Source organism: Chiloscyllium punctatum, chromosome 46, assembly GCF_047496795.1.
Source record: "Chiloscyllium punctatum isolate Juve2018m chromosome 46, sChiPun1.3, whole genome shotgun sequence".
Classification (NCBI taxonomy): domain Eukaryota; kingdom Metazoa; phylum Chordata; class Chondrichthyes; order Orectolobiformes; family Hemiscylliidae; genus Chiloscyllium; species Chiloscyllium punctatum.
Genome location: NC_092784.1, coordinates 36,684,685 through 36,702,210, shown reverse-complemented (window position 1 = coordinate 36,702,210; position 17,526 = coordinate 36,684,685). Strand labels below are relative to the sequence as shown.

The 17,526-nt window shown below is 45.3% G+C and overlaps 1 protein-coding gene across 3 annotated transcripts in view; it reads right to left on the bottom strand.

Annotated features, from left to right (window-relative positions):
- pbx4 (pre-B-cell leukemia transcription factor 4) overlaps window positions 1–17,526 on the bottom strand; it is a 586,925-nt gene that overhangs the window by 18,099 nt on the left and 551,300 nt on the right. For all 3 annotated transcript variants that reach the window (XM_072564028.1, XM_072564029.1, XM_072564030.1), the window contains one exon: window positions 12,223–12,312. In XM_072564028.1, the coding sequence (XP_072420129.1) occupies window positions 12,223–12,312 (90 nt within the window). The remainder of the gene's footprint in view (window positions 1–12,222; window positions 12,313–17,526) is intronic.

The window sequence follows — 17,526 nt, the reverse complement described above, 5'->3', positions numbered from 1 at the left end:
CACAGTGACAATGGACAAGGTTCGCACAGTGACAATGGACAAAATTCGGACAGTGACAATGGACAAGGTTCGCACAGTGACAATGGACAAGGTTCAGACAGTGACAATGGACAAGGTTCGCACAGTGACAATGGACAAGGTTCAGACAGTGACAATGGACAAGGCTCACACAGTGACAATGGACAAGGTTCGCACAGTGACAATGGACAAGGTTCGCACAGTGACAATGGACAAGGTTCGCACAGTGACAATGGACAAGGCTCACACAGTGACATTGGACAAGGTTCGCACAGTGACAATGGACAAGGCTCGCACAGTGACGACGGACAAGGTTCAGACAGTGACAATGGACAAGGCTCACACAGTGACAATGGACAAGGTTCGCACAGTGACAATGGACAAAATTCGTACAGTGACAATGGACAAGGTTCGCACAGTGACAATGGACAAGGTTCAGACAGTGACAATGGACAAGGTTCGCACAGTGACAATGGACAAGGTTCAGACAGTGACAATGGACAAGGTTCAGACAGTGACATTGGACAAGGTTCGCACAGTGACAATGGACAAGGTTCAGACAGTGACATTGGACAAGGTTCGCACAGTGACAATGGACAAGGTTCAGACAGTGACAATGGACAAGGCTCACACAGTGACAATGGACAAGGTTCGCACAGTGACAATGGACAAGGCTCACACAGTGACATTGGACAAGGTTCAGACAGTGACAATGGACAAGGCTCACACAGTGACAATGGACAAGATTCAGACAGTGACAATGGACAAGGTTCAGACAGTGACAATGGACAAGGCTCACACAGTGACAATGGACAAGGTTCAGACAGTGACAATGGACAAGGCTCACACAGTGACAATGGACAAGATTCGGACAGTGACAATGGACAAGGTTCAGACAGTGACAATGGACAAGGTTCAGACAGTGACAATGGACAAGATTCGGACAGTGACAATGGACAAGGTTCAGACAGTGACAATGGACAAGGTTCAGACAGTGACAATGGACAAGGCTCGCACAGTGACAATGGACAAGGCTCGCACAGTGACAATGGACAAGGTTCAGACAGTGACAATGGACAAGGTTCAGACAGTGACAATGGACAAGGCTCGCACAGTGACAATGGACAAGATTCGGACAGTGACAATGGACAAGGTTTGCACAGTGACAATGGACAGAGCTCGCACAGTGACAATGGACAAGGTTCGCACAGTGACAATGGACAAGATTCGGACAGTGACAGCGGACAAGGCTCGCACAGTGACAATGGAAAAAGTTTGCACAGTGAGAACAGACAAGGTTCACACAGGGGCAATGTGCAATGTTCGCATGATGATAATGGACAAGTTTCGAACAGTGAGAACGGACAAGGCTCACAGAGCAACAATGGACAAGGTTTGCACAGTGACAATGGAAAAGGTTCGCACAGTGTCAATGGACAAGATTCGCACAGTGACAACAGACCAGGCTCGCACAGTGACAATGGACAAAGTGCGCAGAATGACAACGGGCAAGCTTCGCACAATGACAATGTACACAGTTCGCAAAGTGACAATGGACAAGGTTCACAGTGACAATGGACCTCGTTTGCACAGTGACAATGGACAGGGCTTGCACAGTGACAATGGACACGGCATGTTCAGTGACAATGGACAAGGCACATTCAGTGATAATGGACAAATTTCACACAGTGATAATGAACAAGGCTCGCACATTCAAAACGGAAAACATTCGCACACTGACAAAGGACAAGGTTCACACTTTGACAATGGACAATGTTCGCACAGTGACAATGAACAAGGTTCACACAGTGACAATGGACAAGTTTCACAAAGTGAGAACAGACAAGTTTTGCACAGTGACAACAGACAAGGTTCAGACAGTGACAATGGACCAGATTTGCACACTGACAATGGACAAGGTTTGCACAGTGGAAATGGACAACGTTCGCACAGTGACAATGGACTAGGTTCGCACAGTGACAATGGGCAAGGTTCGCAAAGTGACAATGAATAAAGCTCGCACAGTGACAATGGACAAGGTTCGCAAAGCGAGAACGAACAAGGTTTGCACAGTGACAGTGGACAAGATCCGCACAGTGACAACTTACAAGATTCGCACAGTGACCACAGACAAGGTTCACATAGTGATAACGGACAAGGTTCACACAGTGACAACGGACAAGGTTCACACAGTGATAACGGACAAGGTTCACACAGTGATAACGGACAAGGTTCACACAGTGACAATGCACAAGATTCGCATAGTTATGACGGATGAGGCTCGCGCAGTGACAATGGAAAAGATTCGCACAGTCACAACGGACAAGGTCACACAGTAACAACGGACAAGGTTCACACAGTAACAATGGACAACTTTCGCACAGTGACAAAGGACAAGATTCACACAGGGGCAATGGAAAAGGTTCGCACAGTGACAATGGACAAGGTTCACACAGTAACAACGGACAAGGTTCACACAGGGGCAATGTGCAAGTTTCACATGATGATAATGGACAAGTTTCAAACAGTGAGAACGGACAAGGCTCACAGAGCGACAATGGACAAGGTTTGCACAGTGACAATGGAAAAGGTTCGCACAGTGTCAATGGACAAGATTCGCACAGTGACAATGGACAAGGTGCGCACAATGACAACGGGCAAGCTTCGCACAATGACAACGGGCAAGCTTCGCACAATGACAATGTGCACAGTTCGCAAAGTGACAATGGACAAGGTTTACAGTGACAATGGACCTCGTTTGCACAGTGACAATGGACAGGGCTTGCACAGTGACAGTGGACACGGCATGTTCAGTGACAATGGACAAGGCACATTCAGTGATAATGAACAAGTTTCACACAGTGATAATGAACAAGGTTCGCACAGTCAAAATGGAAAACATTCGCACACTGACAAAGGACAAGGTTCACACTTTGACAATGGGCAATGTTCGCACAATGACAATGAACAAGGTTCTAACAGTGACAATGGACAAGTTTCACAAAGTGAGAACAGACAAGGTTTGCACAGTGACAACAGACAAGGTTCAGACAGTGACAATGGACCAGATTTGCACAGTGACAATGACCAAGGCTCGCACAGTGACAATGGACAAGGTTCACAAAGAAACAATGGACAATGTTCACACAGTGACAATGAACAAGGTTCACACAGTGACAATGGACCAGATTTGTACAGTGACAACTGACAGGGTTCGCAGTGACAATGGACCACGTTCGCACAGAGACATAGGACAGGATTCGCACAGAGACAATGTACAGGGCACGTTCAGTGACAATGACCAAGTTTCACACAGTGGTAATGAACATGGATCCCACAGTGACAATGGACAAGGTTCGCACAGTCACAATGGAAAACATTCGCAAGCTGAAAAAGGGCAAGTTTCGCACTTTGACAATGGACAATGTTCGCAAAGTGACAATGGACAAGGTTCACACAGAAACAATGGACAAGGTACATACAGTGACAATGAACAATGTTCACAAAGTAAGAACACACAAGGTTCGCACAGTGGCAATGGACAAGGTTCATAAACTGACAAGGGACAAGATTTGCACAGTGACAATGGACAAGGTACGCACATTGAAAATGGAAAATGTTCACACAGTGACAATGGACAAGATTCACACGGTGACAATGGAAAATGTTCGCAAAGTGGCAATGGACAAGGTTCGCACAGTGACAACGGACATGGTTTGAACAGTGACAATGGACAGACAAGGTTCACAAAGTGAGAACAGACAAGGTTTGCACAGTGACAACGGAGAAGGCTTGCACAGTGACAACAGACAAAGTTCACAAAGTGACAATGGACCAGATTCGTACAGTGACAACGGACAAGGTTCACAAAGTGACAATGGACAATGTTCGCAAAAAGACAATGGACAAGGTTCACAGTGACAATGGACCACATTCGCACAGTGACAATGGATAAGGTTCACACAGTGACAAAGGACAAGGTCACACAGGGGCAATGTGCAAGGTTCGCATGATGATAATGGACAAGGTTCGAACAGTGAGAACGGACAAGGCTTGCACAGCGACATAGGACAAGATTCACACAGTGAAAACAGACAAGGTTTGCACAGTGATCATGGACTGGTTTGCACAGTGACAATGGACACAGCTCCCACAGTGACAATGAACAAGGTTCACACAGTGAATATGGACAAAGTTCGCAAAGTGACAATGCACAATGTTCGCAAAGTGACAATGGACAAGGTTCACAGTGACAATGGACCACATGCGCACAGTGACAATGGACAGGGCACGTACAGTGACAATGGACACGGCATGTTCAGTGACAATGGACACGGCAAGTTCAGTGATAATGAACAAGTTTCAAACAGTGATAATGGACACGGCTCGCACAGTCAAAATGGAAAACATTCGCATACTGACAAAGGACAAGGTTCACACTTTGACAATGGATAATGTTCACACAGTGACAATGAACAAGGTTCGAACAGTGACAATGGACAAGGTTCACAAAGCGAGAATGAACAAGGTTTGCACAGTGACAATGGAGAAGGCTTGCACAGTGACAACAGACAAGGTTCAGACAGTGACAATGGACCAGATTCGCACAGTGACAATGACCAAGGCTTTCAAGGTGGCAATGGAAAAGATTCGTACAGTGACAACGGACAAGATTTGCACAGTGACAATGGAAAAGGTTCGCACAGTGACAACGGACAAGATTCGCACAGTGACAATGAACAAGGTTCGCACAGTGACAATGAACAAGATTCGCACAGTGACAACGGACAAGATTCGCACAGTGACAACGGACAAGATTCGCACAGTGACAACGGACAAGATTCGCACAGTGACAACGGACAAGATTCGCACAGTGACAATGAACAAGGTTCGCACAGTGACAACGGACAAGATTAGATTAGATTACTTACAGTGTGGAAACAGGCCCTTCGGCCCAACAAGTCCACACCGCCCCGCCGAAGCGCAACCCACCCATACCCCTACATCTACCCCTTACCTCACACTACGGGCAATTTAGCATGGCCAATTCACCTGACCTGCACATCTTTGGACTGTGGGAGGAAACCGGAGCACCCGGAGGAAACCCACGCAGACACGGGGAGAATGTGCAAACTCCACACAGTCAGTCGCCTGAGGCAGAATTGAACCCAGGTCTCTGGTGCTATGAGGCAGCAGTGCTAACCACTGTGCCACCGTGCCGCCCAAATTCGTACACTGACAATGGACAAGATTTGCACAGTGACAACGGACAAGGCTCGCACACTGACAACGGACAAGATTTGCACAGTGACAACGGACAAGGCTCGCACACTGACAACAGATAGGATTTGCACAGTGAAAACGGACAAGGTTTGCACACTGGCAATGGACAAGGTTCGCACAGTTGACAATGGACAAGGCTCGCACACTGACAACGGACAAGATTTGCACAATGACAACGGACAAGGTTTGCACACTGACAACGGACAAGATTTACACAGTGACAACGGACAAGGCTCGCAAACTGACAATGGACAAGGTTCGCACAGTGACAATGGACAAGGTTCGCACAGTGACAATGGACAAGATTTGCACAGTGACAACGGACAAGGCTCGCACACTGACAACAGATAGGATTTGCACAGTGACAACGGACAAGGTTTGCACACTGACAATGGACAAGGTTCGCACAGTGACAACGGACAAGGCTCGCACACTGACAACGGACAAGGCTCGCACAGTGACAATGGACAAGGTTCGCACAGTGACAATGGACAAGGTTCGCACAGTGACAATGGACAAGGTTCACACAGTGACAACGGACAAGGCTCGGACAGTGACAATGGACAAGGTTCACACAGTGACAACGGACTAGATTCGCACAGTGACAATGAACAGGGTTCGCACAGTGACAACGGACAAGATTCGCACAGTGACAATGAACAGGGTTCGCACAGTGACAACGGACAAGGCTCGCACAGTGACAACGGACAAGGCTCGCACAGTGACAATGGAAAAGGTTCGCACACTGACAATGGACAAGGTTTGCACAGTGACAATGGACAAGTTTCGCACAGTGACAATGGACAAGATTCACACAGTGACAATGGAAAAGGTTCGCACACTGACAATGGACAAGGTTTGCACAGTGACAATGGACAAGGCTCGCACACTGACAACAGATAGGATTTGCACAGTGACAACGGACAAGGTTTGCACACTGACAATGGACAAGGTTCGCACAGTGACAATGGACAAGATTCACACAGTGACAATGGACAAGGCACATTCTGTGATAATCGGCAAGGCTCGCAGAGTGACAATGGACAAGGTATGTTCTGTGATAATGGACAAGGCACGCTCTGTAACAATGGACAAGGCACGCTCTGTGATAATGGAAAAGGCATGTTCTGTGACAAATGGACAAGGCACGTTCTGTGATAATGGACAAGGCACGCTCTGTAACAATGGACAAGGCACGCTCTGTGATAATGGACAAGGCATGTTCTGTGACAAAAGGACAAGGCACGCTCTGTGATAATGGACAAGGCACGCTCTGTGATAATGGACAAGGCACGCTCTGTGATAATGGACAAGTCACGCTCTGTAACAATGGATAAGGCACGCTCTGTGATAATGGAAAAGGCATGTTCTGTGACAATGGACAAGGCACGCTCTGTGATAATGGACAAGGCACGCTCTGTGATAATGGACAAGGCATGTTCTGTGACAAATGGACAAGGCACGCTCTGTGATAATGGACAAGGCACGCTCTGTAATAATGGACAAGGCACGCTCTGTAACAATGGACAAGGCACGCTCTGTAACAATGGACAAGGCACGCTCTGTGATAATGGAAAAGGCATGTTCTGTGACAAATGGACAAGGCACGTTCTGTGATAATGGACAAGGTACGCTCTGTAACAATGGACAAGGCACGCTCTGTGATAATGGACAAAGCATGTTCTGTGACAATGGACAAGGCACGCTCTGTGATAATGGACAAGGCATGTTCTGTGACAATGGACAAGGCACGCTCTGTGATAATGGACAAGGCACGCTCTGTGATAATGGACAAGGCATGTTCTGTGACAAATGGACAAGGCATGTTCTGTGACAATGGACAAGGCATGTTCTGTGATAATGGAAAAGGCACGTTCTGTGATAATGGACAAGGCGCGCTCTGTGATAATGGACAAGGCATGTTCTGTGACAATGGACAAGGCACGCTCTGTGATAATGGACAAGGCACGCTCTGTGATAATGGACAAGGCATGTTCTGTGACAAATGGACAAGGCATGTTCTGTGACAAATGGACAAGGCACGCTCTGTGATAATGGACAACGCATGTTCTGTGATAATGGACAAGGCACGTTCTGTGACAATGGACAAGGCACGTTCTGTGATAATGGACAAGGCATGTTCTGTGACAAATGGACAAGGCATGTTCTGTGATAATGGCCAAGGCACGCTCTGTAACAATGGACAAGGCACGCTCTGTAACAATGGACAAGGCATGTTCTGTGACAAATGGACAAGGCATGTTCTGTGACAAATGGACAAGGCATGTTCTGTGACAAATGGACAACGCATGTTCTGTGATAATGGACAAGGCACGCTCTGTAACAATGGACAAGGCACGTTCTGTGACAATGGACAAGGCACGCTCTGTAACAATGGACAAGGCACGTTCTGTAACAATGGACAAGGCACGTTCTGTGATAATGGACAAGGCACGCTCTGTGATAATGGACAAGGCACGCTCTGTGATAATGGACAAGGCACGCTCTGTAACAATGGCCAAGGCACGTTCTGTGATAATGGACAAGGCACGCTCTGTGACAATGGACAAGGCACGTTCTGTGACAATGGACAAGGCACGTTCTGTGACAATGGACAAGGCACGTTCTGTGACAATGGACAAGGCATGTTCTGTGACAAATGGACAAGGCACGTTCTGTGACAATGGACAAGGCACGCTCTGTGACAATGGACAAGGCACGCTCTGTGACAATGGACAAGGCATGTTCTGTGACAAATGGACAGGCACGCTCTGTGACAATGGACAAGGCACGCTCTGTGACAATGGACAAGGCACGTTCTGTGATAATGGACAAGGCATGTTCTGTGACAAATGGACAGGCACGCTCTGTGACAAATGGACAAGGCACGCTCTGTGACAATGGACAAGGCACGTTCTGTGACAATGGACAAGGCACGTTCTGTGATAATGGACAAGGCACGTTCTGTGACAAATGGACAAGGCACGTTCTGTGACAAATGGACAAGGCACGCTCTGTGACAATGGACAAGGCACGTTCTGTGACAATGGACAAGGCACGTTCTGTGACAATGGACAAGGCATGTTCTGTGACAATGGAAAAGGCACACTTTGTGATAATGGACAAGGCATGTTCTGTGATAATGGACAAGGCATGTTCTGTGACAATGGACAAGGCATGCTCTGTGACAATGGAAAAGGCACGCTTTGTGATAATGGACACGGCATGTTCTGTGATAATTGACAAGGCATATTCTGTGACAATGGACAAGGCATGTTCTGTGACAATGGACAAGGCATGTTCTGTGATAATGGACATAGCACGTTCTGTGACAACGGACAAGGCATGTACTGCAACAATGGACAAGGCACGCTCTGTAACAATGGACAAGGCACGTTCTGTGATAATGGACAAGGCACGTTCTGTGATAATGGACAAGGCATGTTCTGTGACAAATGGACAAGGCATGTTCTGTGACAAATGGACAAGGCATGCTCTGTGATAATGGACAAGGCACGCTCTGTAACAATAGACAAGGCACGTTCTGTGATAATGGACAAGGCATGTTCTGTGACAAATGGACAAGGCACGCTCTGTGATAATGGACAAAGCATGTTCTGTGACAATGGACAAGGCACGCTCTGTGATAATGGACAAGGCATGTTCTGTGACAATGGACAAGGCACGCTCTGTGATAATGGACAAGGCACGCTCTGTGATAATGGACAAGGCATGTTCTGTGACAAATGGACAAGGCATGTTCTGTGACAATGGACAAGGCATGTTCTGTGATAATGGAAAAGGCACGTTCTGTGATAATGGACAAGGCGCGCTCTGTGATAATGGACAAGGCATGTTCTGTGACAATGGACAAGGCACGCTCTGTGATAATGGACAAGGCACGCTCTGTGATAATGGACAAGGCATGTTCTGTGACAAATGGACAAGGCATGTTCTGTGACAAATGGACAAGGCACGCTCTGTGATAATGGACAACGCATGTTCTGTGATAATGGACAAGGCACGTTCTGTGACAATGGACAAGGCACGTTCTGTGATAATGGACAAGGCATGTTCTGTGACAAATGGACAAGGCATGTTCTGTGATAATGGCCAAGGCACGCTCTGTAACAATGGACAAGGCACGCTCTGTAACAATGGACAAGGCATGTTCTGTGACAAATGGACAAGGCATGTTCTGTGACAAATGGACAAGGCATGTTCTGTGACAAATGGACAACGCATGTTCTGTGATAATGGACAAGGCACGCTCTGTAACAATGGACAAGGCACGTTCTGTGACAATGGACAAGGCACGCTCTGTAACAATGGACAAGGCACGTTCTGTAACAATGGACAAGGCACGTTCTGTGATAATGGACAAGGCACGCTCTGTGATAATGGACAAGGCACGCTCTGTAACAATGGCCAAGGCACGTTCTGTGATAATGGACAAGGCACGCTCTGTGACAATGGACAAGGCACGCTCTGTGATAATGGACAAGGCACGCTCTGTGACAATGGACAAGGCACGTTCTGTGACAATGGACAAGGCACGTTCTGTGACAATGGACAAGGCATGTTCTGTGACAAATGGACAAGGCACGTTCTGTGACAATGGACAAGGCACGCTCTGTGACAATGGACAAGGCACGCTCTGTGACAATGGACAAGGCATGTTCTGTGACAAATGGACAGGCACGCTCTGTGACAATGGACAAGGCACGCTCTGTGACAATGGACAAGGCACGTTCTGTGATAATGGACAAGGCATGTTCTGTGACAAATGGACAGGCACGCTCTGTGACAAATGGACAAGGCACGCTCTGTGACAATGGACAAGGCACGTTCTGTGACAATGGACAAGGCACGTTCTGTGATAATGGACAAGGCACGTTCTGTGACAAATGGACAAGGCACGTTCTGTGACAAATGGACAAGGCACGCTCTGTGACAATGGACAAGGCACGTTCTGTGACAATGGACAAGGCACGTTCTGTGACAATGGACAAGGCATGTTCTGTGACAATGGAAAAGGCACACTTTGTGATAATGGACAAGGCATGTTCTGTGATAATGGACAAGGCATGTTCTGTGACAATGGACAAGGCATGCTCTGTGACAATGGAAAAGGCACGCTTTGTGATAATGGACACGGCATGTTCTGTGATAATTGACAAGGCATATTCTGTGACAATGGACAAGGCATGTTCTGTGACAATGGACAAGGCATGTTCTGTGATAATGGACATAGCACGTTCTGTGACAACGGACAAGGCATGTACTGCAACAATGGACAAGGCACGCTCTGTAACAATGGACAAGGCACGTTCTGTGATAATGGACAAGGCACGTTCTGTGATAATGGACAAGGCATGTTCTGTGACAAATGGACAAGGCATGTTCTGTGACAAATGGACAAGGCATGCTCTGTGATAATGGACAAGGCACGCTCTGTAACAATAGACAAGGCACGTTCTGTGATAATGGACAAGGCATGTTCTGTGACAAATGGACAAGGCACGCTCTGTGATAATGGACAAGGCACGTTCTGTGATAATGGACAAGGCACGTTCTGTAACAATGGACAAGGCACATTCTGTGATAATGGACAAGGCATGTTCTGTGATAATGGACAAGGCACGCTCTGTGATAATGGACAAGGCACGTTCTGTGACAATGGACAAGGCATGTTCTGTGACAATGGACAAGGCACGCTCTGTGACAATGGACAAGGCACGTTCTGTGACAATGGACAAGGCATGTTCTGTGACAATGGACAAGGCACGTTCTGTGATAATAGACAAGGCATGTTCTGTGACAAATGGACAGGCACGCTCTGTGACAATGGACAAGGCACGTTCTGTGATAATGGACAAGGCACGCTCTGTAACAATGGACAAGGCACATTCTGTGATAATGGACAAGGCATGTTCTGTGATAATGGACAAGGCACGCTCTGTGACAATGGACAAGGCACGCTCTGTGATAATGGACAAGGCACTCTCTGTGACAATGGACAAGGCACGTTCTGTGACAATGGACAAGGCATGTTCTGTGACAAATGGACAAGGCACGTTTTGTGACAAATGGACAAGGCACGTTCTGTGACAATGGATAAGGCATGTTCTGTGACAAATGGACAAGGCACATTCTGTGACAATGGACAAGGCACACTCTGTGACAATGGACAAGGCATGTTCTGTGACAAATGGACAGGCACGCTCTGTGACAATGGACAAGGCACGCTCTGTGACAATGGACAAGGCACGTTCTGTGACAATGGACAAGGCACGTTCTGTGACAATGGACAAGGCACGCTCTGTGACAATGGAAAAGGCACGTTCTGTGACAATGGACACGGCATGTTCTGTGATAATTGACAAGGCATATTCTGTGACAATGGACAAGGCATGTTCTGTGATAATGGACAAGGCACGTTCTGTGACAACGGACAAGGCATGTACTGCAACAATGGACAAGGCATGCTCTGTGATAATGGACAAGCCCTGATGAAGGGTTTTTGCCCGAAACGTTGATCTCCTGCTCCTCGGATGCTGCCTGCTGTGCTTTTCCACCACCACACTCTCGACTCTGATCTCCAGCATCTGCAGTCCTCACTTCCTCCTCAGTGCAGGTTCAATGCCAATAAACAAGGCAAGCTCAGTAACAATACATGAGGCACTCTCAGTGTCAATGGACAAAGCATGCTCAGTGTCAATGGACAAGGTATGGTCAATGACAAATGGACAAGGGAAGTTGAGAGTCAATGGACAAGACAGGTTCAGTGAGAATGGACAAGGCACATTCGGAGACAAAGGACAAAGCACATCTAGTGTCCATGGGCGAGCCAACCTTAACCAGAAATGACATCATAAATGCCAAATGACAGATATAAAAGGTTAACTGAATGGGTCTTACATCTATACGCCTTGGGGTGTAAATCTGGTTTGCTGCCATCTCATCACTGTATCCGCCTGTCTGGTGTATAACATGACGCAGGGAATCCACCTATAGAACAAAACAGATCAATTTAAACGTTTCTCCACTGAATACAGAGTTATTGGGCTCAATCTTCATCTTCTAGCCCCAATTAATGATGATGAAATTAGGATGTTTAGATCATACCTGTTAGTGGAGGCTCATACACAGGTTAGCATTGTACGTATCTCATACCGTAGTAATAATTGTAACCTCAATGTAAAATTCAATCTTAGTTTCAACTTCCACTCCCACATTTCCTTTAAAATCTCTTCCATTAAGTTAAAATGAATCGAAAAGTAATGAATTCGGCAGCAGATTTCATTTAACTGATAATGTACATTTTATTTTGCTATTTTGCAGGGAGACCAAGGATTCCCCACCATCATGGCTGACAGGTCCCTCAGCCGTATCTCACCCATTTCCCACACTTCGCCCCTCATCGCCTCTCTTCCCTCCCACACAATGATAGACTCTCCCTACATCCTTACCTACATCCCATCATCATTCAAAAGATTATTAGGGGCCATTTCTGCCACCTTCAGCAGGAGTTATATTATATTGCAATCAATAGGATTTTACAGTGCTACAGGCAGGCCACTAATATTCACTGCAAACCCACTGACTTCCACAGTTACCTTGACGATACATCTTCGCATTCTGCTTTCTATTTCGTTGTTCCACATCTCATCTGTTCCAATGATGCCAACTTCTAAAAGGGACCCTCCAAAATGTCCACCTTTTTCCTTAATCGAGGATTCCCCACCATTATGGTTAACAGGGTATCTGACCCATTTCCTGTATTTCAGCCCTCTTCTCTCCCATACAACAACAGGCTCCCCCTAATCCTTACCCATCTCCCATGAGCATTGATAAGATTATTAGGGGCCATTTCTGCCATCTCCAGAAGGATGTCACCACCAGATACATATTCCCCTCCATTGTTAGCTTTCTGCATGGACCATTTCCTCTGAGTCACCTTGGTCTACACCTCCATTGGAGATAGTCAGAACTGCAGATTCTGGAAAGTCAGAGTGGATAAAGTGTAGAGGTGGAAAAAGTACCACAGGTCAAGCAGCATCAGAGAAGCTGGGGAGTCACCGTTACAGGTCGGGACCCTGTTGAAAGGTCAAGACCTGAAACGTTGACTTCCCTGCTCCTGTGATACAAATTGACCTACTCCTCCACTCCCAATATTTCTCCACATTCCCAAGTCACTTTCCCATGCAGTCGCAGAATGTGTAACACTTGCCTGTTTACTTCCTCTCTCCTCACATCCAAGGCCCCAGACACACCTTCCAGTTGAAACTGTGATTTATCTGCACTTCACCCAAATTAGTTTACTGTATTCGCTGCTTACAATGTAGCCTGCTCTACACAGGGGAGGTGAAATGTAGACTGGACGACTGTTTTGCAGAATACCTAATTTCTGTCTGCAAAAATGACCCTGAGCATTCAGTTGCCTACCATTTCAACACACTGCCACGTTCCCTGGCCAACATCTCAGGCTTGGTGCATTGCTCCAGTGAAGCTCAGTGCAAGCTGGAAAAACAAGACCTTATTTTCCACTTGGGAAGCCTGCAGCCAGTTGAACTCAATATTACATTCAATGGACAAAACATGCTCAGTGACAGGTGAACAAATTAGATTTTAGGGCTTCAGTACCTTCTCCCATGCTCTTACTCCAACCCTTACACACCAGGTCACATCATCATATGGACTGCTACCTCCAACAGCCCATTGTCAGCCACAAGTGGACCCCATTAATAGTTATTTATTCTCCGAGGCTGACCTTTACCTGGTCCTTTGTCTGTCAACTGTGTTTCTCTCTTTTGGGCCCCATTTTCACCTATCATATACTGTTTACCTCCCCCACCTCTTCTTTAGCACATATACCAAACTTTTCCAGCTACAATCAGTTCTGAAGAAGGGTCACTGGACCCGAAATGTTAATTCTGCTTTCTCTCCATAGATGCTGCCAGACCTGCTGAATTTTCCTGGCATTTTCTGTTTTGTTTACCACACTCAATTGGCTGGATAGCTAGTTTGCAGTGCAGAGTGATACCACCAGTGTAGGTTCAATTCCCGTAACAAGAAATTAAATAGGTTAGCATGAAGGATGAGGTGTGATAATGCTCAGGTGAAACCACCACTGTAGACTATAGTAACTTTAACTTTTACAAAGTAAATAGGGAAAAATTGTGTTGCACAATATACAGTCTGTTTGAATCTATGAATTTGAACACGAAGGTCCATCTGAATACAAACGCAGAGTGTAACTTCAGATTTAGTCTCATTATCTGTTATATTCCTGTTCACTTAATTAGTCTGTCCATAGTCCTCTGCACCCTCTTCACATTCTTATATTCAAATCAAACTTTGGACTGTTAGAAATCTTTGATGTGTAACACCCTGTCTCCTCATCTAACTCATTGGTACAGATTGTAAGTAGCTAAGGACCATTAGTTACATCATGCCAGTATGAAAATTATCTGCTTATTCCTACTCTCTTCTTTTCTATCTGTTAACCAGTTCTGTATCTGGCCATGTGTTAATCTCAATCCTATTATTTCTAATTGTGTGAGGCAATTAAACAAATACTTTTGAAGATCTAAACAGACTGGATCTACTTATCTAGCCCAGCAACTACAATGTCAAACAAATTCTAACAGCCTGGTCAATACAATTTATAAATTAATGCCTCATTTTTTTAGAATTTTCCATTACCATACCGTCAATAATAGATTCAGATGTTTTCCCTATCATTAGCTGGCCTATAGTTCTGAGGAAGGGTTACCAGATCTGAAATGTTAACTGATTTCTCTTCACAGATGCTGCCAGACCTGCAGAGCTTTCCCAGCACTTTCTGTTTTTGTTTCTGGCCTACAGTTGCCTGTTTTCTCTTAACCTCTTCTTTTGAATAGTGTGTTAACATGAGGGACCTTCTAATCCATAGAGACTATTCTGGAATCTGGAGAACTGTGGAATATCAAAATTAGTACATCCACCATCACTGCTGTCATGTCTTTTAGGAACCAGGTTCATCTCACCCAGTCATGCTTGTGATTACTTTTCTCAAAATAGGCCAACGCCAAATATGCAGTTATAGGTTTCAAATTATTCCACATGTTTATTATCTGAAGGGATACAGAAATCAAACCATGATGCAGAAGAAAGCTGAGTTAGGGTAAACAGTGACTTATAAAGTAGTTAGTCTTGCAGCTGATCTTGGAAAATTAATAGAAGCTATAAGTAAGGTTAGAGTGACTGAACATCATTTCTTTCTTTATTTATTCACAGGATGAGGACGTCACTGACGAGACAGTATGTATTGCCCATCCTTAATTGCCCAGAGGACAGTTAAGAGGGAAGCACATTGCTGAGGGTCTAGAGTCACATGTAGACCAAACCAGGTAAGGATGGCATTTTCCTTCCCTAAAGGATATTAGTGAACCAGATGGGTTTTTCCAAAAATCAAAAATGGATTCATGGTCATTATTAGATGCTTAGTTCCAGCTATTCATTGATTTCAAATTCCACGATCTGCCATAGTGGGATTCAAACCTAGATCCTGGGACATTACCTGGGTCTCTGGATCGACAGTCCAGTGATAATACCACGAGGTCATCACGTCCCCCAGAAAATTCAGCAGATTAGAGAAAACCAGCTCGGATTTATCAAGATTAAGTCATGCCTCTTGGATCTGATTTAAGATTTTTGGAAAGCTAAGTAGACTCTTAGACTTTTAATAAAGAAGGGAGTGATAGCTCATCAGGGGTAGGCAGTCCGGAGGAGTAATCCACAAGATTATAAGAAATAGGAACAGGAGTAGGCCATTCACCACTCAATAGGATCATGGCTGATCCGACATTCCTCACATCCCTTTTTCTGTGTTTTCCCTGAAACTTTTGATTTCCCAACTGATCAAGAATCAAACTATCTCAGTCTGAAAGACTCTACCCCAATGCTCTCAGTTGCAATGAGTTCCAAAGACTCACAACTCTCTGAAAGAAGTAATTCCTCCTCATCTCAGTTTTAAATTTGCACCCCTTTATTCTAAGACTGTGCCCTCCTGCCCTAGGATTTCCTATGAGGGAAAACATCCTCTCAGTATTTGCCCCTTCCAGAATTCTACATGTTTCAATAAGATTACCTCTCATTCTTCTAAACTCCAGTGAGGAAAGTCCCAACCTGTTTTGCCTTTGCTTGAAAGATAATCCCTCCTTCCTGAGGATCATCCTACTGAATATTTTCTGAACTGCCTCCAATGAGATAATATTTTTCTTTAAATAGAAGGGACCAAATTTGTTCATAGTACTCCAGATGTGGTCTCACCAGTACCCTGTAAAGTTGCAGTAAGATGTCCTACTCTTAGACTCCAAGTCCATTGACCAACATTCCATTAGCCTTCCTGTCTACCTGTTGTACCTGCAATGCTAGTTTTCTGAGTTTCATGTGCAAGTTCCCCTAAGTCCTTTTGTGCCATAACTTTCCACAGGGTTTATCCAGTTAAATAATGTTCTCCCTTCCAAATGAGCAACTTCACCTTTATCAAGATTAGACTCCATTTGCTAACTTTCTGCCCACTTACCTAACCCATCAATATCTCCATGTAAGCTGTTTGTTTCCTTCTTATTTCCACTTATTTTTGTGTCATCTGCAAATATTGCTGCAGCACATTCACTTCCTTTCAAGTTATTCATATATATTGTAAACAGTTGCAGCCCCAGCACTGATCCCTGTGGGACCTCATTGGTCATGGGTCGCCAACCTGAAAAAGAACTCCTTATTCCTACTCGCTGTTTCTGCTCGTTAGCTAATTCTCTGTCCATGCCAATATACTACCTCCAACATCACATGACTTTTTTGAGATACTTTGTTGAATGACTTCTGAAGTCCAAACACAAAATATCTATTAGTTCCCCTCTACCCATGCTGGTTGAGACTTCCTGGAAAAACTCTAATAAATTAGTCAAACGTGATTTCTCTTTCATGAAGCCAAGCTGACTCTGCCTGATTAGATTATGATTTTCCAAATGTACTATTACTTTCTTAATAATTGATTCCTTTATAATTGATGATTTTTTCCGATAATATATGCCAGGTTAAATGGCCTAAAGTTCCCTGCTTTTTGCCTCCCTCCCTTTTTCACATGGAGTGTCATATATGCAGTTTTCCAATCCTCTGGTACTTCTCCAGAATCCAAGGATTTTTGGAATACTACAACCAATGCACCCATTATCT